The 23,164-nt window shown below is 48.1% G+C and overlaps 2 protein-coding genes across 3 annotated transcripts in view; both read left to right on the forward strand.

Moving 5' to 3' along the window:
• Nucleotides 1-21,471, forward strand: part of DAZAP1 (DAZ associated protein 1) — a 35,564-nt gene extending 14,093 nt beyond the window's left edge. Inside the window, exons 7-12 of one of the 2 annotated variants that reach the window (XM_054175374.1) lie at nt 5,929-6,011; nt 10,297-10,450; nt 14,193-14,222; nt 14,691-14,831; nt 16,386-16,568; nt 21,177-21,471. In XM_054175374.1, the coding sequence (XP_054031349.1) occupies nt 5,929-6,011; nt 10,297-10,450; nt 14,193-14,222; nt 14,691-14,831; nt 16,386-16,568; nt 21,177-21,349 (764 nt within the window). In that variant the 3' untranslated portion in view covers nt 21,350-21,471. The remainder of the gene's footprint in view (nt 1-5,928; nt 6,012-10,296; nt 10,451-14,192; nt 14,223-14,690; nt 14,832-16,385; nt 16,569-21,176) is intronic. The other variant, XM_054175375.1, reaches the window with a different exon arrangement.
• APC2 (APC regulator of WNT signaling pathway 2) overlaps nt 1-23,164 on the forward strand; it is a 49,393-nt gene that overhangs the window by 250 nt on the left and 25,979 nt on the right. The window lies entirely within an intron of this gene.

Below are 23,164 nucleotides of genomic sequence, written 5' to 3' on the forward strand. Positions count from 1 at the left end.
GTGTCATCAGCACCAATGACCTCCAGTTTGCTTCACAGCTGTTTGCACGAAGTGTGCAATTTGGACATTAAGTGGGTTGTGTTTTTTACTACTTAGGCAGAGAAATGAAAAACTTCTCATAACAATCTAATGCAAAAACTGCTTTTAATTGCTTCCTTTAGACCCTCAGAGTGTGGAAAAATGGAAGGACTGCTTTCAGACTCAGCCTGTGTCATAGAATGTGGATGGATTATACAGAGCCAAACAGTTTATATTCACTTCTTCCCAGAGTGTTGCTTTTGGAAAGTACAGAAGCCCCTTTTGCAAGTGATGTGGCCCTTGGTGTCATGGTCTAGTAGTCCTGAGGTCTTAGGTGAAAGGTTGGACTTGATGACCTTTGAGGTCTTTTCCAACCTTATTGATTCTATGAGGGTGCTGGACCACTGCTACAGGTTGCCCAGGGAGGTAGTTGAGCCCCCATCCCTGAAGGTATTCAAGGTCAGGCTGGACAAGGCTTTGAGCAAGCTGATCTAGTGGAGGATGTCCCTGCTGGCTGCAGGGGGGTTGGACCACCTTTGGAGATCCCTTCCAACCCATTCCATGATTCTAAATGCTCTGGAGCATCTGCTTGTTATTTTTAAAGAGAGGAGGGAGACAAGCAAAGCTTACAAGCATCTGAATATCATTTGTCTGGAGTTCTGAAATATTTCAGTAGTTATTTTATCATCTATCAGGCTTTTTCTGGCCTCTTCTCACACCTGCAGTTGTCAGGTGCTCCCCAAAAGCTTCTAAAAGTGCTGCCACCAGGGAGGGCTCTTGGGTAGGTGAAAGGGATTGAGCCACCCTTGGGCATCTGAAGTTCTTTAGTGACTCTGGAACAGGTTGCCCAAGGAGGTCATGGATGCCCCTCTACTAACCCATCATGCCTGCTCTGGATGAATCCTGCTCTCAGTGGCTGTTCTGCTTAAAGCTATACTGAAGTTAAATAACGTGGAGGACTTTGAGTCCACTGGGTAGGTGCTGGCCCAAAGCAGAAGTGATAGATGGGTGCAGGTTTGAGAGCCATCCCCTCAGCAGTACTGCAGGGTATTTCCCCCCCTTAATTCAGCTGACTTTCTAAGCACTGTTCTTGAAGCCTCTTGCTCTCTTTCATTTTTGTTCTGTCCCACTCTTCATGCAGTGTGGTAACTAACTGGCATCTCCAAAAACGGCCTTGTTAGTTCCTGGGGGTGTGTGAGGGAACATTTCTTCACAGCTTGTGCTTGGTGCTCCTGGTCATGCAGCTCAGGCACTTCCCTTGCCTCCTTTTTCTGGTCTGTGCTCTGCTGCATAGGGTGCTGCTCAGGCTCTGCACTTCTCCTTCTGACACTGTAGAGTTAGAACATGTAAAAAGCCAATTCACTGCCCTCTTCTGCTTGTACCACCCTGAATTTTGCCACCCTCCCTGAACTCTTCCATCCTCTCACTTTGAGCAGATCCCTCACCGTGTGTCATGTACTAGTTTGTTGGCAGGAGGGGAAAGCTATCCCTGTAACTAATCCCTGTAAGCACTCCTTTACCCCCAGCTCCTCACAGAAGTGCTGGGAACCAGATTCCTGGTTAGTGGCAGCTGCAGGGATGCCCTTGAGGAGCCATCTCAGTGTCTCCAAGTACCCAGATTTGTCTTTGCTTACTCACAGTCCCCTTCCCTCTTCTCTCTCTCCTGCCAAGCAGAATCCTTTCAGTCCCCAGTGCAGGCAGCCTCCTCACATCCTAAAAGGAACAGTGGCTTTGTTGCAGTCTCTGCTTCTTGTGCTTTCTATTCCTGGCTAAACCAACAACTGTGAAGTAATTTACAGGTTCTTGCTGTGCTCCTTCTCCTCTTCCCCTTGGCTGCAAACCAGCAGCACTGCTCTGTTCAGGAGGCCACTTGGAGCCCTGCAAAATAGGATTCATTTCTCGAGTCTTCAATCAAGTCCTGCCCTTCAGCAGACAAAGCTCCTGGGGGAGAGGCTTCAGCACTGACTGGATTTAAAATTCCATGTTGGTGGAATTTTGCTGTGGATTATGCTCTAGTTTCTTCACTGTTCCCTGCCTTGTGGTGTTAGTACCTTTTAAAGCCACCTTCTTGGCTAGTTCTTTTGTGACCTCGAGGCTCAACAGGGCTCTGGGCAACCTGATCTTGTTGGAGGATGCCTCTGCATACTGCAGAGGGGCTTGGAGTAGGTGACCTTTGCAGGTCCCTTCCAACCCAGAGCATTCTATGATTCTCCCCTTCTTTCTCTCTTCCCTCACTGGTGTAATCTTAGTATCATAGTATCAGTCAGGGTTGGAAGGGACCACAAGGATCATCTACTTCCAACCCCCCTGCCACCCCACACTAGATCAGGCTGGCCAGAGCCTCATCCAGCCTGGGCTTAAACACCTCCCTGGACAACTCATTCCAGGGTTTCACCACTGTCATGGTGAAGAACTTCCTCCTCACATCCAGCCTGAATCTCCCCACCTCCAGCTCCATTCCATTCCCCCTAGTCTTATCACTACTTGATATCCTGAGAAGTCCCTCCCCATCTTTCTTGAAGCCCCCTTCAGATACTGGAAGGCCACAATTAGGTCACCTTGGAGCCTTCTCTTCTCCAGACTGAACAACCCCAACTTTCCCAGCCTGTCCCCATAGGAGAAGTGCTCCAGCCCTCTGCTCATTCTTGTGACCCTTCCCTGGACACCTTCCAGCACCTCCATATCCCTCTTGTAATATCATAGTATAGTATCATAATATCAGTCAGGGTTGGAAGGGACCACAAGGATCATCTAGTTCCAACCCCCCTGCCATGGGCTCCAGAACTGGATGCAGTACTCCAGGTGGGGTCTTCTCCCGCCTCTCCCCTTTTCTCTCCTCCTGGCCTCTCCTCCTCCCTCTCTCCCCCTCCTCTCCCACCTCACTGACCTCATACTCTCTGCCCTACTCTCAGACCCCATCCCAACAATCTCTTCTCCTCCTTCAATCTTGGAACCCTGTTAACCAGCCAACCATCCTCCCCCTCTAGCCCCGTATCCAGTTTCCCCTTGCCCACGTCTCCCTCAGAGGCTGTAACGCTCAACAGGGGGGGGAGGATTTCAACCCCAGCCTTGTGCTACTTTCTCTTTTTTTGGCTCCAATCCTTGGCCTTTTGAGTTCAACCCTCAGACAAATACATTGTGATGCAACCCTGCTCCCCCATTTTCCAGCCTGCTCTCATCACACCCTCAGCACAAACTTCCTTTATACTTCCAGTCTCTCGTGCGTGGGGGGGAAACGTTTAAGTTTTGGGTTCTTTTTTTGTTTGTTTCTTTTCTTTTCCTTTCCTTTTTTTTTTTTTTTGTTTATTTTGGTTTTGGCTTTATTATTTATTTTTTATTTTATTTTTTTTTCCCTCCAATTTCTTTTAGTGATGTCTTTTTTTATTTTTTTTTTTGTTGCTCTTGTTGCTGACAGCAGAATTTCCACCTGCTGCAACCTCTTTTGGCCTGTATCTTTGTGTACTTTGTTTTGGTTGGCTTTTTTATACATCTATATCTCTAGATATAATCTCTCCTATATATATATATATATATACACACCTATATAGAAACTTGATTTATGTTTGTTTTTTTTTTTTTGCTCTCTCCAATAGGCCTCTTTGGGCTTACCCAACCCAGTTGGATAAGCTTGGAGAGACACTTAACTGTTAGAGAATAATAACTTTTTGTATTTTGATTTCTTTTGTTTTGCTTTTGGATCCTTTTGTTGGTTGATTGTTTTTGGGTTTTCCCCCCTCCCTCCCCCCTCTCTGTTTTAACGCTTTTAGAGCAATATTTGGCTGCTGTCAGCACTAGCTGCAAAGCAAAAAAAAAAAAACAAAAACAAAAACAAACCCTCCCCACCCCCCCCAAAAAAAAAAATTATGCAAACCAAGGGGGAGATCTTGGGTTTCAGAGAAGCAGAAATGCATCCATGTTCCATAACGCTTCCGATGCCGCCACCACCTCCTCCTCCTCCTCTTCCTCCTCTTCCTCCTTTTTGGTTTGGATTCCTTTCTAATTCAGGGTTTGGGGGTTGGTTGTTTTGGGTTTTTTTATTCTACTGCTTTTTTACCCCTTAGCTAATCCAAAGAGTGGCACATTTTCTGCACTGCATGTGGGGTGGGGGGTTTTTTTGGGGGTTATTTTTGGGTTGGGGTTTTTTTTCTTCTTCCCTCTCCTGGGGTTTGGTTGTTTTCCACCAGCAAGCCAAGTGGGTTGATGGCATGGACCAGCCACTGCCTTGCCTTCTGCAGTTAACCACAGTTTTGCCACTCTCTCAGCAGTGTTGGCAGCTACAGCCTCAGTGCAGTGGTTCTCAAAAGTGGCACCTCCAAAGGAGATTTAGTTCTGGGGTTTGGGGTTTTTTTCCCCCTTTTCTGTTTGTTTGGGGTTTTTTTTTGTTGTTGTTTTTGGGGTTTTCCCTTTTTTGCCCCCTTTTCTACCTGCAGGTGTGTCAGGTGCTCCCCAAATCCCTGTGAAAAAGCTGCTGGGTTCAGCCAAGCTGCCACCAGCTCTTGGATAGATGAAAGGGAATGAAGCCACCCTTGGGCATATGAAATTCTTGAGAGTGAAGGTGGGGAGATGCTGGAACAGGTTGCCCAGAGTGGTTGTAGATGTCACCTCCCTAGAGGTGTTCAAGGCCAGGCTGGATGAGGCCTTGAGCAAGCTGGGCTGGTGGGAGGTGTCCCTGCCCATGGCAGGGGCTTGGAGCTGGATGATCCTTAAGATCCCTTCCAGCCCAACCCCTTCCACGACTCTGTGAGATCAGATGTTCTGTTGTGTTGCTGGTAACACGTCCAGAGGAATCTGTCCCCATCCGTGGCTGATGTCATCAGGCTGCTGCCTGAGCAGGCAGTCCCAGCTGGTGTCCCTGCCTCTCCCCAAATGCCCTGGGGTGAGGAGATGTCTCCATGGGAAAGGCTGAAGTGAAAGAGCCCCAATCCAAGCCACTTTATGAATCTGGAGCAGTCCAGCAGCTATGTCTTGGGCAAAGAGAGAGAGAGAGAGAAGGGCTGAGAAGTGTGGAGTAGATTTTTCAAGGGAAAAAGCAGCAGGAGGTGCAAGAAATGGAACAGAGGAAGAGCCACGACAGCAAGTGCCATGTTCTGTAGGAGCACCTCTTGTTTGGTTGGAAGGAAGCCACATCTGGGATGTGCCTTTTGTTGTTTTTTTTTCCTGAGGTGTGGAAACAAAACCCTTGAGAACCTCTGATCTAGGTTGTTAGTTTCTGGAGCTTCTCGTTCATCCACGGGGTGGTAAAATCCTTCCTCATGCTTTAACAGCTACATTTCCAAAACAACTCTCTTTTTGTCTTACCTCCCCCCCCTTTTTAATCATTGTTCCAAGGGGAAAAAAAATCTTATTCCCTAACTGGAAGATGGGAGGAATAAGGGCTGGGAGGAAGTTGCTTTGCAGCTTTTTGGGGAGCAGGGAATCCAGAGCAGGACCTTCTGGGAGACTCAGAGGAGCAGCTTGGCTTTAACCTGCCAGCCCACAAATATTTTGGGGGTGGGGGGGAGGCAGCTCTTTTGATCTCTACAGCAGCACTATTTTCTTCTTCTGTTTTTTTTTTTCTTTCCATAGGTAGCTTAGGACTAAAACCCAACTAAACCACAATTAACCAGCTGGGTCTTTTTAAGTTTGCATGTACAAAACCCAAGCTGTGAGGCAGGAACTTGCCCTAATCCCTGGGGGGGGGGGGGTTTAACCCGTTGCAATTTTTTTCCCCACTCCCTCCCCCTCTCTGCCAATTTGATCCTTTATTGTATTCTCTTCCTTCTTTAAATTACGTGGAGGACTTTTTGAAACACAAAGTTTTGGTTATCTGAAACCCCTGCTTGAACCCTTGGTCCACCCCTAATACTGTTCATCATCCTGTTTTGTGTCACAACACCCTGCTACCTTGATTCACTCTTCGTCGTTGGCTAGGTTTTGGATTTATTACTTTCGAGGACGAACAATCAGTGGACCAGGCTGTCAACATGCATTTTCACGACATCATGGGCAAAAAAGTGTGTAGTTGTAGTTTTATTTTACCTTAAGAAAGAACCAAGTCTTGGGCAACCACCAATTTCACTGGTGAGCCACAAAAAAAAAAACCAAACCCAAAACCCACAACCCAACCAACAAACCACCCACGAAAGATCCGAGGTTCGATTAGGCGGGAAAAGAAGCCAAGTCCAAATTCGAGGCTTTATCCATGGAGGTGGGGAAAGGCTTTGGAGTTTGCTTAAATTGGAGGGGTGGGGGTGGGCAGGAAGCCCAGAGGGGAGAGCTCTTGGAAGCCTGAAAAATCAGGGCTGTGGGCTGGTATGTTTTGGGTCAGGCCTTGTGTGTGTGTGTGTACAGACCTGGGGGCGGGGGGGGGGGGGTCGCTCTGGTCGAGCAGAGCTCTGCCTGACAACTACCCTGTTGTCGAGAGCACTGCTTGAGGGCCAGGAGGGTTAAAAAAGAGAACAACTAATGAGTTGTCTTTTTTTCATTTAGCTGGTTGAATAAGGAGGAGTTAAAAAAAAGGCTGAATCCCAATGAAATCTGAGTTGTTCAAGGCTTGGTTTCAGATACCACTCCTTCAGATGTGTATTTGCTACTCAAACCTAGACGTGGTGCGAGGCCACCAATCTTAACCACCATGCAAATAAGAAACTTCCAAAGAAATAGAGCACCATTAAAAAAAAAAAAAAGGGGAAAAAAAGCCACCCTCAAACAAACAAACAAAAAAAGCAACAACCCAACATCCTGAAGGATTGGTTTTGACAAAAATTGGGTCACTTACTGTGAAAACTTTGATACAAACCCACCTACTCTATATAGTATTTAACCACGATGCAGTTAAGTGACCTCTGGTTGTTTCATCTTCATACTGTGTTGTCAGCAAATGGGTGTTTGATAAGGAGCTTGCTTTGATGTTGCTCAACAGGGAATGGGGGGGGGGGGGGAAGAAAAGAATCCAACCCACAGAGCTGAAAAGGCGAAAGAAATTGTTGCAGGGCAGCCAAGTTTTCTGCCAAAGGAAGGGAGCTCGAAGGAAAAGGGAGAAGAGGAAACTGGGGGCGATGGAAAGTTCTTGCAGGTGTAGAGTAGGTCCCACAGGCAGTGTTGAAGCTGCTGCAGCTCAGTGGATGGATTTCAAGGGAACAGAAGAGCACTTTGACTTCCCTGGAATCCTTGCACTGTGTTGTTCTGTCATTGGCTTGGAAAGTTTTTCTACCTGCTGACAGTTGCTAAGCAGTCGTTTAGGGCCAGCTAGGGGATATGTTCTTGCCTGACAGTGGAATTTTGGTTCATTCTGTCATGGCTAATGTTAGGAAGTTGTTGGAGGTGGAGGGGTGAGCTGATTTTTTTCCCTACTAAAGGAAGTGAAGGATGGGAAGAAATGTGCTGGTGTAACCCAGAACACCAGGGCATGCTCTCAAATGCTGCTGTGCTCCTACTTGTGAGCACAGGCGCTGCCAGCAGTCACTTGACACTGGGGGGTGTGTGGACAGCCTCGGATCCATCCTACATCCTCTCAGCTTTCCCTTGGAATTGCCTTCAGCTGACCCAAACCTCCTTCCCCAGGGAGGTGCTGTCACAAATCACTGTGCTAGATAGACAGGGGACCGAAGAAAGGTTCTGCTGTGATGGTTCTGGGAAAGGATGGAGAGCCCAGTGTGAGCCTTCAGAATGTCACCTCTTACACTGCTGCCTTTCAGTGCTCCTCACAGTTCTCCATTCTTTCCCCAACAATCCCAGTACCAAAATGAAATCAGCTATTTTTGCTCCCTTCCCTCCCCCCCCCCCCACTTTTTTCCCCTCCCATCCCCTTTCAATGGCACACACAGAGCAGGAACACACAGTGTGCTTGCAGCAAGAAGCCCCAGAGATGCCTCACTGCTTGGTGCAGAGTTTTAACCTGGCCACTAAAACACCTTGCACAGGGTTGGCTTCTTTTATTCTTTTTTTTTCTCACTCCTTGCTTCAGTTCCAAACAGGCACTGAAAGATTAATGGAATTTTTTTCCACCTAGATTAACAAGCTCCAGCTAGTTTCCCCCCCCCCTCTCCCTTTTCATTGACTGGCAATGCCTGCTTTAAAAATGGTTATCTCTCTCTTCTTTTTTTGTGGTCTCTTCTCTGGTAATTAAAAAGGTGCTGAAACCCAATCCATATGTTGTTGAAAAGGGGAAAGGGGAGAGGAGAGGTGGGGGGGGGGGGAGGGAAAAAAAAAAAAGAGGAAAAAAAATAAAATTGCAAGAAGGACTCTGCTTTTGTAAGCAATAACTGAATTCCCCCCAGGCAAATGTGTTAAGACTCATTAATTTGAGTCCTTTGAAAAATTCCCTGGGTTCCTCTCTGGCAGGGCCTTCAGCTGACAGAGATTTGGTTACTGTCATGTTTAATGTCCTTGGGGCATCTGCGGTGGGGTGAGGAGCGGGGGGGAGCAAGGCTGGTGGAGGGAGGGGAGCTTTGTCCTTGCCTGGTGCCTGCTTCCTGTTTGTTCTCTGACATGAATGGTTTTTAAGACATAGCAGGAAGAATTCTGAAGGCTTTTTTTTTTTCCACACCCCCCCTCCTCTTTTCCATACTACTCTGGGCCCCATTGATGCTTGAGAGTTCTTTTTCCTTTGTACTCTGGCAGCCATTAAAATTAATCATAAATGAGGAACGGGGAGAGAGAGGGAGAGCGAGACAGAGAGGAGGATGTGCAACAACACCCCACCCCACCCCCCCAAAAAAAAAAAAGCTTTAATTCAGCATTGAGGAGGGCTGGGAGTCACTCAATGAGAATTTTGGGAGGGAGGGGGGAGAGGAGAGGTTTATGCTGACTGTGAGGCTCACAGGAAGTAGGTCAAACGCACTCGGAGAGCACCGGGACGCTGGGAATGAAAACTTAAGCCGAGCACTGTGGCTTTCACTTGGAAGAACAGGATGGGGAGAGGAGGTTTGGGGGGGGCAGGGGGGAGGGTTTGCCAGTGACTTAACACAGTATGAAGATTATTATTATTATTATTATTACTATTATTTTGGCTTCTTATTGACTCAACTGTCCCATTTGGTTTTCATTTTATTTTACGACTTGCATGTTTGTTTTTACTTCTTTTTGGTTTTTATGTTGTTGTTGGGTTTGTTCCCCCCCCCCCCCCCCCCCTTCTCTCTGTTGGTAGATGTTAAGATTTCTCTTTATCACATCCATTTCCCTCTGACATTGTTTTTGAGTTGAATAAAATCAAATGAACACCCCCCCCTACCCCACCCCCCCCCCCACCCCAAATAAAATAAAATCAAACCAAATTGAGATTCTTTAAGCGTTAGCCTGGGGAAGGTAAGTTCTTTATCTTCCATTAGACATTATAAATACAAACCTTTTGTTTGTTTGTTTCTATCTATCTATTTACTTATTTTGAAGTTAACAAAAACCAAACAAGCTTTTAAAAAAACCAAACACCACATTAAAATATATCTAGAAATAAAACCAACGAAATGTGTTTCTCAGGTATGAGCAGAGCTAAAACAACCAAACCAAAACAAACCCCCACCCCCAATTTTACACTCGGCTGGGGGTGGGTTTGAAAGTGGCTTTGGCTTCCAAACTTGAAAACCACTCCCCTCCCCCTTCCCCCCCCCACCCCAAAAAAGAAATGATGTTGGAATGGTTTAAAGCATCAGTACCCTTTTTTCAGAGCCAGCTCTTTGCTCTCCTCAGCTGCTGCTATTTACTCCTAGTTGGTTGGGTTGGTTCGATGACGGAGCCAAGTGTCCCTTTTCATTCTTGCTTTCAGTGTTCAAAACCAGTCTGGCAACTGAGTTTTGAGAGGGGTTTTGGTGGGTTTTTTTGTGGTTTTTGTTTTGTTTTGTTTTGAAGTGAAGAGCTGTTGTAAGAGGGTACTGCTGTTTTAAGAGGGGGCGACACAAAAACCCAACCCAAACGCCGCCACGGTGCCGTACTCGGATCCGGAAGTGATTTGTAGGGTGTCTTGGAGGGGTTGTTTTTTTTTTGGGGGGGTGGGGTTTTTTGGGGGGGGTGTTGTGGTTTTTTTTTTGGGGGGGGTGGGGAATGTTTGGGGGTGGGGTTTTTTTGGCACTTGAAATAACCTCAACAGTAGGAGCTCGGTGACATCTTACACCAGCAGAGAGATTGTACCTGAGAAACACTTCCGATTTAAGTTTTAATTAAGTATTTTAGACCTAAGTCATAAGATGCTAAGTGTAGTCTTTTTTTTAAGTGTTTTAATTAAGGGTGTGTGTGAGAAGAAGGGGGAAAGGGGGGTGCAGCCACCTGGCCCATCTCTCCTAAATGCTGACTCTGTTTCTTTAGGTGGAGGTGAAACGAGCAGAACCCCGGGATAGCAAAAGCCAAACTCCAGGGCCGCCCGGTGCCAGCCAGTGGGGAAGCAGGATCATGCCAAGTGCTGCCAATGGCTGGGCAGGCCAGCCCCCTCCGACCTGGCAGCAGGGATACGGCCCTCAAGGTACTGCTTTGGGTATTTCAGTGGCTGGCACGAGGGTCTTGCCTCTACAGCTGGTTGGGAATTGCCCAGGGAGGTTGCGGCTGCCTCCTCCCTGGAGGTGTTCAAGGCCGGGTTGGATGAGGCCTCGAGCAGCCTGGGCTGGTGGGAGGTGTCCCTGCCCATGGCAGGGGGTTGGAACTGGATGATCTTCAAGGTCTCTTCCAACCCATCCCATTCTAGGATTCTATGAATTTGAGGTTTGGGCAAGGGATTGTGTTCACAGGTGGATCAGAACTCGGGTTGCCCAGGGAGGTGGTAGAAGCCTCATCGCTGGAGGTGTTCAAGGCCAGGCTGGATGTGGCTCTGAGCAACCTGATCTGGTGTGAGGTGTCCCTGCCCATGGCAGGGGGGTTGGAACTGGCTGATCCTTGAGGTCCCTTCCCAGCCCTAACAGTTCTATGATTCTTGCTCTGCTGGATTCCTGAGAGCAGAGCTCAAACTCCACACATGGAGCCCTGGGGCTGTTGAGCCTGGAGCAGCCTGAGAGGGGATCTTACTGATGTTGATAAATATCTGAAGCAGGGGGGGCAAGGGACCAGGCTCTTTTCAGTGCTTCCTGTGACAGGACAAGAGGCAGTGGATACAAACTGGAACCCAGGAGTTTCCATCTGAGCAGGAGGAGAAACTTTGGTGTGAGGCTGCTGGAGGCCTGGAGCAGGCTGCCCAGAGAGGTTGTGGAGTCTCCTTCACTGGAGGCTTTCAGGCCCCATCTGGATGCCTTCCTGTGTGACCTGCTCTGGGTGTCTTTCCTTTCTCTGGCAGGTGTTGATCTCCAGAGGTCCCTTCCAACCCCTACCATTCTATGTGTCTCCTTCCCAGCTCTGCTGAGATGGTTCCTTGACCTCTTCTCCCAAAAACTACTCCTAGGGCAGAATTCAGCAGGTTGTGCCAAGCCTGTATCCCAGGCACTGCTTCACTGTTGGGTTCTGCCTCTTCCCAAACATCATCCCAATGGATTTGGGGAATGCCTGGAAGGCATTGGGGAAGCTCAACTGCTGTGACTTCAGCTGTGGGCTTGTGGCCTGTTTGACACCCTGATGAAAAATCTTGTTGAAATATGGCTTTTCAAGGCTGAGGCAGTTTGAGAGGAAGCTATAAGTAAGATTTGCAAGCAATGAGAGAAAAACAGATGGCCTTGTCTTGGGGTTTTATTGCTTCATGTAGCCTGGCAAAATAACAAGCTGCTCTGGGGCAAGCAGTGGTGCAGGAGACCATTTGAGACCATTTACTGCATAGCATTTTCTTGATGTAGCTTGAACCCTTCAGGGCTGGCAGCAGCAGCCATGTGTTTTGGGTTTGATGGCTGTAACCAGCTCCCTCCTCAAAGATCCAGAAGGACAGGATAAATGCTCTGAGTTCATCCAAAGCCAATTTTGATAACCTGGGGGAGAAGCAGGGGGGTAGAATTGAGTTGCATTTGACAGAAGAGAGCTTGCTTGCTCTGAGAGATGATGGAGTGAGACCCTCAGTAAGTTCACTTGTGATAGGAGACTGGGGAGGGGTGGCTGGCAGCTCTTGAGGCTGTGCTGCCATCCAGTGAGACCTGGACAGGCTGCAGAGCTGAGCAAAAGGGAACCTTATGAAGTTCAGTAAGGGCAGAGTTCTGCAGCTGGGGAGGAACAACACCAGGCACTGGTACAGACTAGAGGTCATCCTGCTGCGAAGCAGCCTCATGGAGAGAGACCTCAGAGTCCTGGTGGACAGCAAGTTATCCGTGGGACACCATGGTCAAGAGGGCCAATGGGATCTGGGGTGCATCAAGAGAAGTGTGGCCAGCTGGTCTGGGGAGGTGGTTCTCCCCCTCTGCTCTGCCCTGCTGAGACCACACCTGCAATACTGTGGCCAGGTTTGGGCTCCCTAGATCAAGGGACGTGCTGGAGAAGAGTCCAAGAGAGGCTATGAGGATGATGAAGGGACTGGAACATCTCTGCTGTGAAGAGAGACTGAGAGACCTGGGGCTGTTCAGTCTGGAGAGGAGAAGGCTGAGAGGGGATAGTAGGAATGTTTGTAAATATCTGAGGCATGGGTGGCAAGATGAAGGTGCCAGGCTCTTTGTGGTGGTACCCAGTGATAGGCCAAGTGGTGATGGATGCAAACTGGAAGCCAGGAAATTCCACCTCAGCATGAGGAGAAACTTCCTTGGTGTGAGGGTGCAGGAGGCCTGGAGCAGGCTGCCCAGAGAGGTTGTGGAGTCTCCTTTCTCTGGAGCCTTCCAAGCCCCATCTGGATGTGTTCCTGGGTGACCTGCCCTGGGTGACCCTGCTTTGGCAGTGGGGTTGGACTGGATGATCTCCTGAGATTCTGATGCCATGAGAAATTCCCACCTGGGGGAGGGGCTGGGGGGGAAAGTGTCGCTGCTCCATCCACTGCTCCAAGAGCTGCTACCTCAGTGGAGGGCTGGTTGCTTTCCCCATGGTGCTTATTAAGCTGAAAAGCTGCAGCTGAGGCTTTGAGCCTTCTGCACAGATGTGCTAATCTGCTGCTGTGCAAATGGAGAAGGCAGATTATTGTCAGTGGGGTTATTTGGAGAGAGAATGATACCTGATCTGCTGGGAAGATTAAACCTGAAGCACAAATGCATTTATCTTTTCATCTGAATGCTGTAGCCAGGGTAGATGATGATGTTTTTATGCTTCAGAAACTTCACTAGGATGAAGCTGGCAGTGCATGGAAAAAAAGACAAACACCACCACCACCAAAACCACTTTGGATGTGTCCTCTGACTCTCAGGGTTGTTGTTCTTTATCCTGGTGTCCTGCACTTGGTGTGCTCACAGCACTTGAAAGCTCCAGCTGAGTGCAGTTTGGAGACTGCTCTCTCTCCTCTCCTTAATTTGCTAAATGATCCAGAGTGGTCTCTCCAGAATTGCACATTCTGAGAGAAATCCATTTCTTGGACCAGAAAACCAGATGTGGAAGGGACACTGGGAGGATAGCCAGGGCCTAAAGCAGTGTTGGGGCGGGGGGAGGGACACAGTTTAAGGTCAATAGAGGATCTGTCCAGCTCTGAACCAGGACAGGGTGAGAGGGAATGGATTGAAGCTGAAGGAGGAGAGATTGAGACTGGAGATTAGGAAGAAATTCTTCACACTGGAACAGGTTGGCCAGGGAGTGAGGACAGAGCATTGTCACAGTGTCCCCAAGGGGAAGGGGGAGACCCTTAGTGACTGGATGGAGTGCTTGGTGCCATGGTTTAGTTGATGAGATAGTGTTGGATGATAGGTTGGACTCGATGATCTCAAAGGTCTCTTCCAACCTGGTTGATTCTGTTCTATTCTACTATATGCTGTACTAGTCCTGGTACAGTCCAGTACCTGAAGGGGCTCCAGGAGAGCTGGGGAGGAACATTTGTCAAGGACTGGGAGTGCCAGGATGAGGAACAATGGCTTTGTGCTGGGAGAGGAGAGATTGAGGCTGGAGAGGAGGAAGGAATTCTTGAGAGTGAGGGTAGGGAGACACTGGAGCAGGTTGCCCAGGGAGGCTGTGGCTGCCCCCTTCCTGGGGGTGTTCAAGTCCAGGCTGGATGAGGCCTTGAGCAGCCTGGACTGGTGGGAGGTGTCCCTGCCCATGGCAGGGGGGTTGGAACTGGATGATCTTTAAGGTCCCTTCCAAGCCATTCCATGAATCTGCTTTCTTGCCAGCCCTCCTGTTTCTAGAGCTGCAGAGTATAAATCACTTCTCTTTTTTGATGTGTTCTGTTTTAGGGATGTGGGTGCCAGCTGGACAGGCAATTGGTAAGTACATTCCATGGACTGTTCTACAAGCAAAATCCTCCTGAGGGGAGGGGGCAGTTCCTTGAAGAGCTGGCAGGAGCTTTGTTAGGGTTTCTGTGGCATTTAACCTACATTTTTAAAGAAAGCTTGGTTGAATTTTTGTCCTGAATGAGGCAGAGGGAGAAGCTGTTGTGTTCTTAACCACCCAGTGATGGGAGCTGACACACATCCTGCTGCTGGCAGCCACTCTCATTTGTTATCTCCAGGAATTACATTCTCAGCTGCAATTATTTACAGCAGGGATACTTGGAGGACAAATATTTCCCAAAGTAAGAATTCATAGAAGGCTGAGGCTGTGGCTGGAGTCTCTCAGCCAGCTTTGCCCCATCTAGAGGATGCTGACTTAAGCAGCAGCTTCTCATTTTGAAGCTGTTTTTAGTTTCTGATTTGTGGTTGGTTTTTTTTCCCCCTCCTCTCTTCTTTTCCTAGGTGGATATGGACCACCTCCCCCAGGAAGAGGAGCTCCTCCACCACCACCACCATTTACCTCATACATAGTCTCTACGCCTCCTGGAGGGTTCCCACCTCCACAAGGATTTCCACAGGGCTATGGCACCCCTCCACCATTTAGTAAGTGACCTGCAGGAGCTTGAGTACAGCCCCATCACACCTCTCACTAACTCAGCTTTTCCTCATCTTCCTCTGGACTTGGCAGTTGGAACAGGATGCACAGAGAAGAGCAGATTTAGATTGGATGTCAGGAACAAGCTCTTTACTGTGAGGGTGGTAAGACACTGCAACAAGTTGCCCAGGGAGGTAGCTGAGGCCACATCCTTGGAGATACTCAAGATCAGGCTTGACAGAGCTGTGAGCAACCTGATCTAGTTGAGGATGTCCCTGCTGACTGCAGTGGGGTTGGACTGGATGACCTTTGGAGGTCCCTCCCAACCCCAACCATTCTATGATCTACCCTTAGATGTTTTACCTAGATGACTTAGTTAATTTTAGCTCCTCACAGCTATTCTTGTCTGTCAGTTGGGTTATTGTTCTCTTGGGTGCAGCAGCCTTTTGTGTGCTCTGCTTTAAATCCCTGTGGCTAAAGGAATTCAGATGGATTGTGGATCCCTGTTTATGACATCTGAGGGAAAAGTGAAGAGATTTACTGCTTGCTGACCTGGGCTAGACACAGGCTGGGATTTTCAGAGAGGCTTAAGGAATTAAGGCCACAACTGGCATTGGAAATGTAAATAGGGATTTTGGCACCTACCCCCACCTCAGGCCACCATTTGAACAGCCTGGTTTAAAAGAGAGGGCAGAAAGTAGCCCCCAGGTACCTAGAGATACTGCTTCTGCTACAGGGAAGATCTTGGTGTGGGATATCTTTTCTATTGTTCTTTTTTAATCCTAAGACCTTAAATAACAGGGCTGCTTCCCCATGGCTCTTGGTGTGTGCACACAGAGCTGGGGTCCTAGCTGGGTTTTTGTCCCTTTCTTGTTGCTGATGGTGGCTGCAGCCTTCCTTTGGGGTGAGATCTGCTCTGGTGAGACCCCACCTTGAATGCTGTGGCCAGTTCTGGTGTCCCCAGCATAAGGAGGACACAGAGCTGTTGGAGCAAATCCAGAGGAGGCCACAAAGATGATCCAAGGGCTGGAGCAGTTCTGCTGTGAGGACAGGCTGAGGGAGCTGGGGGTGTTCAGCCTGGAGATGAGAAGACTCCAGGGGCACCTCAGAGCTGCCTTCCAACCCCTGAAAGGATCCTACAGAAAGGCTGCAGAGGGACTTTTCATGAGGGTGTCTGGAGACAGGCCAAGGGGGAGTGGTTTGAAGCTGAGGCAGAGCAGGGTTAGACTGGAGCTGAGGAAGAAGTTCTACAGTATGAGGGTGGTGAGACTGGAATAGGCTGCCCAGGGAGGTTGTGGATTGCCTTCTCCCTGGCACTGTTCAAGGCCTTGAGTCTAGCTGGGAGGTTTCCCTGCCCATGGCAGGAGGGCTTGGAGTAGATGATCTCTGAGGTTCCTTCCAACTTCAACCACTCTGTGATTTGTCATCTTCAGGCTAGGTTGTTGGGGTCCTTTAGCCACAGTGCAGGAGTGAGTTGCAGTGTATTTTTCTCAAGCACTTCTAAAGTCAGCAGGACAGCCTCCCCCTGTCTTCTCATGCCTTGTGCTTTCTTCCTGTTTCAGGTTTTGGTTATGGTGCTCCACCTCCTCCACCTGACCAGTTTGCCCCCCCTGGAGTACCTCCTCCACCTGCCACTCCAGGGGCAACGCCACTAGCTTTCCCACCACCACCACCACCATCTCAGGCAACTCAGGACATGAGCAAACCCCCAACTGCTCAGCCAGAATTCCCTTATAGTCAGTTTGGTAAGTAAGTGCATATCAAATAAACTCAGCTTAAGCTGTTTGGGGCTTTTTTTCCTCCTCCCTTCCTCTTCCTGCTTTTTCTGTTATCCTGGGGTAGAAAGTCAGTGTTCAGAACAGTCCAGGTTGGCAATGCCAGCCACCAGCTCTGAGCCATCCTAAAATCACTCAGGATTCTAGCCAGAGGGGATTTCTTTACTCAACTCTAAACCACTGCTTGTGTGCTGTGAAATAGCCTTCAGAGACTTGAGCACTTAGGTGCTGGTTTTGCACTCTCCCTCCATCTGCAGACAAATATTTTTGTCTCCCAAAGCTTGCAGTCAACTTTTGATTGAAAATTAGGCTTCCAAGAGGTGAGCAGTGCAGGGTGTAAGGATCCAAGCTGCCTGCCTTTTCCTCCCTTCCCTTCTTCCTCTCCTGTCTTCTAGCTCTGTCAGAGAGGTGTGTAGAGAGAGATGGTGCTGTATGGATAGCTCTGTAGCAGAGAGGAGAGGTGGATGCAGCAAGTTTGAAGGCAGGCAAAAAGAGTACTGCAAGAGAAAACAACCAACCCCTGAACTTCTAGGACAAGTGTTTGTGCTCCTGAGTATAAAATCCCTGCTCTTCCTCCCTGCAGGAGCCAAGAGGGAATTCTCACCTTGGCCTTCCACTCAGTCCAGCTTTGGAGCTCCAAAGAGTTCTTTGTGCTGGTTTGGTTTTTGGGTGCTTCTGGTTTTTTTTTCCTTGTGGGATTATAATTGGTCCTTTTGGTGGTGGTTGTTTTTCTTTTTGAACCTCTGAGGTGAACTTTTGGCCACTTCCAAGGAATCAGACACCACCACCAGGCATGGAGAACTTGTTCACAAGTTGTTGGTGCCTGTCTGCTTTCCTTGGGAAGTGCCTGCAGAAGCTGTTGTGAAATGAAAAGCTTCAGCAGAACGATTTCAGCAGGGGAACTGCTCCAAGTTCCAAGCATGCAAATCGGCCTCTGAAGGAAGCTGAACCTTTCAGATGTGTGCTCACAAGGCAAGCACCTTCTCATGCTGATGAATCTGGAATGCTTTTCCATTTCTTTGTTGGCTTTCATTAGGCAGCTTTGCCCTTGTGAACTCCAGAGGAAGGTTTAGTTTGGGGTTTTTGTCTTGTCTTGCCCCTTTGCAGGCTCATTTGGAAGCAGGGTGGGGTGGACCCTGGTAAATAAAACATAAACCCTGCACAATCATTTTTATGTTGGGGTTTTTTTTTTCCCCTCCCTTCAGTTGGGATCTGTTGGAATCTGGTTTCCAAAGCTCTGGGGAGGAGGATTCCAGAGTGATTGGGCTGTGTGGTGCCACTTTTGCCTCTTTGGTGCATTTTAGGAAGCCTTTTTGCCAGTGAAATACTTTTGGGGTGTCCCTGCTTAGGGCAGGGGGTTGGAACTCAGATGATCTTCAAGGTCTCTTCCAACCCAACCCATTCTATGATTCTCAGTCTCTGAAGCTGGGGAGGGAGGAAGGGGAGGAAGAGGTGTGCCTTTGGAGGAGGAAGGCTTGGAAGGTTTAAGGCACAACTGCAGTCAGTCTCACCTCGAGAGTGCTTTTGCAGCCTGAAAGCTGTTCCGAGTGCAAGTGCTACCAGGGATTAGAGGTATTTGCCACGCTCCAGAGGTCACAAAGCTGTGTGTAATATCTTGTAAACTTTCTAAGAGCTTCAGCACTTGGTGTTGATCACAACTGAGCCAGCAGCACTGCTGTCCAGTGGGGGCAGAGCTGGCTTGGATCTGCATGAATTTGCATAAGTGGGCTTTAAAGAGGCACCGAGTTCTCGGTTGTCACCCTGGCTCCGCCAGCATCTTAAATGCTGCTCTCGTTTCCAGCCAGGCTGAGAAGTGTAAAAGAGAAATAAACTAAATGAAGCAATTTAAGGTGGGTGATGCCTCCCTCACCCTGAACAATTATCTCTGCACAGGGCTCTCTGGGGGTTCGTCACCCTGCTCTCCTCATTTCTTACTAGGGCTGGGTTCCTATTCTCAAGACCCTTCAGGCTACGCGCCAATACTTTGTTTACACTCTTATGGTCAGGCTGAGCAGTGAGAAGCCTTAGGTAGGTGGTGCCTCTTTACAACCAATCCTTGCTATATCTGCCTTGGGGAACATTAATTTGTGTTTCTTGCAGGGTCTTTTGTTTGTTTGGGGGTTTTTTGTTGTGGTGTTTTGGTGTTCTTTTAAGAGGGTGGGGGTGGAAGGACGTGGCTCAAATGTTGATCCGTGCTGAGCAAGGGGCAGCACAGCTCTTGGTGTTCCTCAGCTGGCTGAAGTGAAAACTCATCACTGAAGGACAAATGACACTGCTGGCCCTGGTGAGGTTTTACACCCTGTTGGGATCACCAAAGAGGAGCTCAGGAACACTACAAACCCTTCCTGGTGGGCACAGCCCCTTGGTGTCGGCGCCACGCCGAGAGCTGCGGCAGGAGTTGAGCAAGCTAAGGAGGGGGGGAAGAAGCCAACACATGGAAAATGTCTGGCTGCTCAGGTTTCCTTCGTGATAAACAAGCTGAGAAGTGTGGTTTCCACCCCAGGATGCTGAAACACTGCAGTGTACAGTGAGAATAACTGCATTTCTCCCCCCCTTCTCTGCTCAGAGCCTCACCCCTTGGCAAACAATCACTTTGTGGTTTGGGTTGCCTGCTTATCTCTGCTGGAGGAAAAAAAAATGATGGGATTAGCATTTTGAGCTAATAAAGGCTTGTGATAGATGTGTTTTAATGCTCATTAGTGGTAGCAAGTCCTGAGAGACAAGCAGAGCTTGAAATTGAAATGCTGGAGATATGCTAAGAGACTTTGTTTTGGATTAAGAGAGTTTAAACCTGCTTTAAGCCTGCACAGAGAGAAGCAGGACTGCAGCAATGTCCTTAGGAATTTGGGGTTCTTCATTCATCCTTCAGAGCAGAGCCTTCTGCTGGTGGCACTGTAAGGATTAGGAGCTGTATTTAATTGTGGGCACTTCCTCAACCTTCTCAGTATCAGCTTTGGCAGCAAGAATTTAGCAAGTCTTTTGTCTTCACCCTTTCTCCTTGTCCCAAACCTCTGCTCACTCTGAACCTATCTTGCCCCTGGTCCTTGGTGTGGACTAGTTGCCAAGCAAGGCAGGCAAAGGGCAGCGTGGCAGGAGGGAGGGAGAAGTGCTCAGCTCCTCAGAGTAAGGAGGAACAAGATAAATGTTAACTTGGGTAAACTCTAGCTGAAACTCAACACCCAGCCAGACCTAAATTCTGGGGTCCCCAACACAAGGAGGACATGGTCCAGAGGAGGCCACAAAGATGATCAGAGGGCTGGAGAACCTCCCCTATGGGGACAGGCTGGGAGAGTTGGGGCTGTTCAGCCTGGAGAAGGCTCCAGGGAGACCTCTGAGCAGCCTTCCAGTACCTGAAAGGGCTCCAAGAGAGCTGGGGAGAGACTTTTGACAAGGGCTGGGAGTGTCAGGATGAGGGACAACGGCTTTGAGCTGGGAGAGGAGAGATTGAGTCTGGAGATGAGGAAGAAATTCTTCTCAGTGAGGGTAGGGAGACATGAACAGTTTGCCCCAGGAGGTTGTGGCTGCCCCCTCCCTGGAGGTGTTCAAGGCCTGGTTGGATGAGGCCTTGAGCAGCCAGGACTGGTTGGAGGTGTCCCTGCCAATGGCAAGGGGTTGGAACTGGCTGATCTTGAAGGTCCCTTCCAACCCAACCCATTCTATGAACCCAGGCAGCTGGGTCAGGAGGGATGTGGAGTAGGGCTGTGGGATCTCACACTGACTGCTGCTGCTCAGCAGCATGGGCCACCTGCTGCAGGAGCTCTGGGTGTTGGAACAGAGCCTTGTGTTGTGAGCTTGCAGCAACCACTTCACCTGCCCACACGGGCAGCTTGGGGAAGGATCTTCATCCTTTGGAGCAAGGAATCTGTCCTAGAGGATATCATGGTGCAGTGCTCACAACCTGCTGGGTTCTGCCTGGCCAACTTTGCCCCCTGGGGTTTTCATTTGCATTGCTGGGAGTTGAACAGCCCTTGAAAGAGGGAGGTAGGTTGGTTAGTTGAATATTTCTGCTCTTTGGAAGCGGGGCTGAGGGTTGTCTTCTCCAGCCTGTCTTTGCAGCAAAGCAAGCTGCTGGCTGCCCAGGGAAGATGCTGAAGCTGCCTGAGCTCCACGCTAAAGGAGCTGCTGGGACAACTCAGAGAAAACTTCCTCACTACATCTTCATCTCTGCTGAGCCTGACAGGACCAGTTTGCAGCCAGTAAAAAACCAACCAACCCAACCCAACCCAAGGAAAAACCCCACTCAGAACACGCTGACAGCAAAACCTGCCAGGCCGAGGCCACCTCAGGGTTTCGGGCAGCTTTAATGCGATGGCTGCAGTGCCAGCCCGGGTTGGGGGTTACCTCAGAAGTGACTTCTGCTGTTTCTGCCCACTTCAGTTCTGCTTTTTTTTTTTTTTTTTTTGTGTGTGTCCATTTCTACTCTAAAAAAGGTCAAGAACTGCCAAGAACTGCGAGCAGCAGCTGCCCAGCCCAGGTGTTGGCCGCGCATGGAGGGAGGGAGAGGTGGCAGCTTATGGCTTTGCACCGCTGTGATGCTCAGGAGCTGACTCTGCCTTTTCCTCGCTCTTCCCTCCCCAGGGTATGGACAAGACTTGAGTGGTTTTGGACAAGGTTTCTCTGATCCCAGCCAGCAACCCCCTCCTTATGGAGGGCCCTCGGTGCAGCCATCCAGCGGCCCCCCGGCCGGAGGAAGTGGGTTTGGACGAGGACAGAACCATAACGTGCAAGGATTTCACCCCTACAGGCGCTAGCCTGGGGCTGGCAATCAGGGAATTCTGTCCACAGGGATGTCTGGCACCAGCCCAACCCAGGAATCCCAGACTTCTGAACTTGTGACAATCACATACTTGATGGAAGAAAAACAAACAAACAAACAACCCCTAACAACCTTTTGTTGTTTTGGTTTTGGTTTTTTTTTTCCCCTCCTTTTCTTTTTGGTTTTCCTTTTGGGTTGGGTTTTTTTTTTGGGGGGGGGGGTTGGGGAGGGTGGGGATTTGATTTGGGGGGGGGGGGGAGGGTGGGTTGGGAGAGGGTGGGAGAAAGGCAGCTCCTGGAGGGAGAGCTGTGGGTGGTTTGGACTGCAGTTGTTTATTTTTCAATTGAGTCTTTCCTTTTATTTCCTCTAACCCTTCAGCACAAATAAAGAAACAAATGTCACTGGTTCAAACTACAGGGTTTTAAAAATGTCTTCAGCTTTAATTCAGAGCTTCAGGTTTCTCTTCTTTTGGGTTTTTTTTCCTCCCCTTTTATGGCTTTTATTTTTTCCCCTTTATTACTTTTTTCCTTTCTTTCCCCCCCTGCCTTTATTTTCTTTTCTTTCCCCCCCTGCCTTTATTTTCTTTTCTTTCCCCCCCTGCCTTTATTTTCTTTTCTTTCCCCCCCCGCCTTTATTTTCTTTTCTTTCCCCCCCTGCCTTTATTTTCTTTTCTTTCCCCCCCTGCCTTTATTTTCTTTTCTTTCCCCCCCCGCCTTTATTTTCTTTTCTTTCCCCCCCCCTGCCTTTATATTTTCTGTTTTACACTTCCCCCCCCCCATTTTTATTTTATTATGGGTTTTTTTCCCCTGCTTATTTTTTTAATTATTATTTATTTCTTATTTTCCTCTTTAAGGGGTTTTCTTTTTTTCCCCTGCTTGTGTGTTGTTGGGTTTTTTCCCCTCCCATTCTTCTGCTTGTTTTATTTTGTTTTAATTTCTGGGCTTTCTTCCTTTATTCCCCCCCCCTTTTTTTTTAAAAAAAAATTCTTCTTAATTTTTCTTTTTTCTCATTTTTCTTTTTTTCTCCTTATTTTTCTTTTTTTATATATTTTTTTATTTTCTATTTTCCCCTTTTTCCTCTTATTTTCCCCTTTTTCCTCTTATTTTCCCCTTTTTCCTCTTATTTTCCCCTTTTTCCTCTTATTTTCCCCTTTTTCCTCTTATTTTCCCCTTTTTCCTCTTATTTTCCCCTTTTTCCTCTTATTTTCCCCTTTTTCCTCTTATTTTCCCCTTTTTCCTCTTATTTTCCCCTTTTTCCTCTTATTTTCCCCTTTTTCCTCTTATTTTCCCCTTTTTCCTCTTATTTTCCCCTTTTTCCTCTTATTTTCCCCTTTTTCCTCTTATTTTCCCCTTTTTCCTCTTATTTTCCCCCTTTTCCTCTTATTTTCCCCCTTTTCCTCTTATTTTCCCCTTTTTCCTCTTATTTTCCCCTTTTTCCTCTTATTTTCCCCTTTAAAATTTTTGTTCTTTATCTTATTTTTTTCCTATTTTTATTATTTTTAATTTTCATCTTTATTTTTTATTTTTTATAATATTTTAATTTATTTTTAATTTTTTTTCTTCTTTTTCTTTTTCTTTTCTTTCCTTCTTTTTCCCCTATTTTCTTTTTTTCCATTTTTTCTTTTTAATTCTTTTTTCTTTTGTCTTTTTGTTCCTTTTTTACTTTTTTCTTCTTTTTTTCCTTTTTTCTGTTTTTTTTTTTTTCTTTTTCTGTTGTCCTCCCTTTCCTCCCTCCCCCTTTGTTTTTCTTTTGCTTCCTTTCAGTTATGAATTGATTCTCCCAACCCCCCTCTCTCCCCCCCTGCCCCGGA

The sequence above is a fragment of the Dryobates pubescens genome, chromosome 31 (assembly GCF_014839835.1).
Source record: "Dryobates pubescens isolate bDryPub1 chromosome 31, bDryPub1.pri, whole genome shotgun sequence".
Classification (NCBI taxonomy): domain Eukaryota; kingdom Metazoa; phylum Chordata; class Aves; order Piciformes; family Picidae; genus Dryobates; species Dryobates pubescens.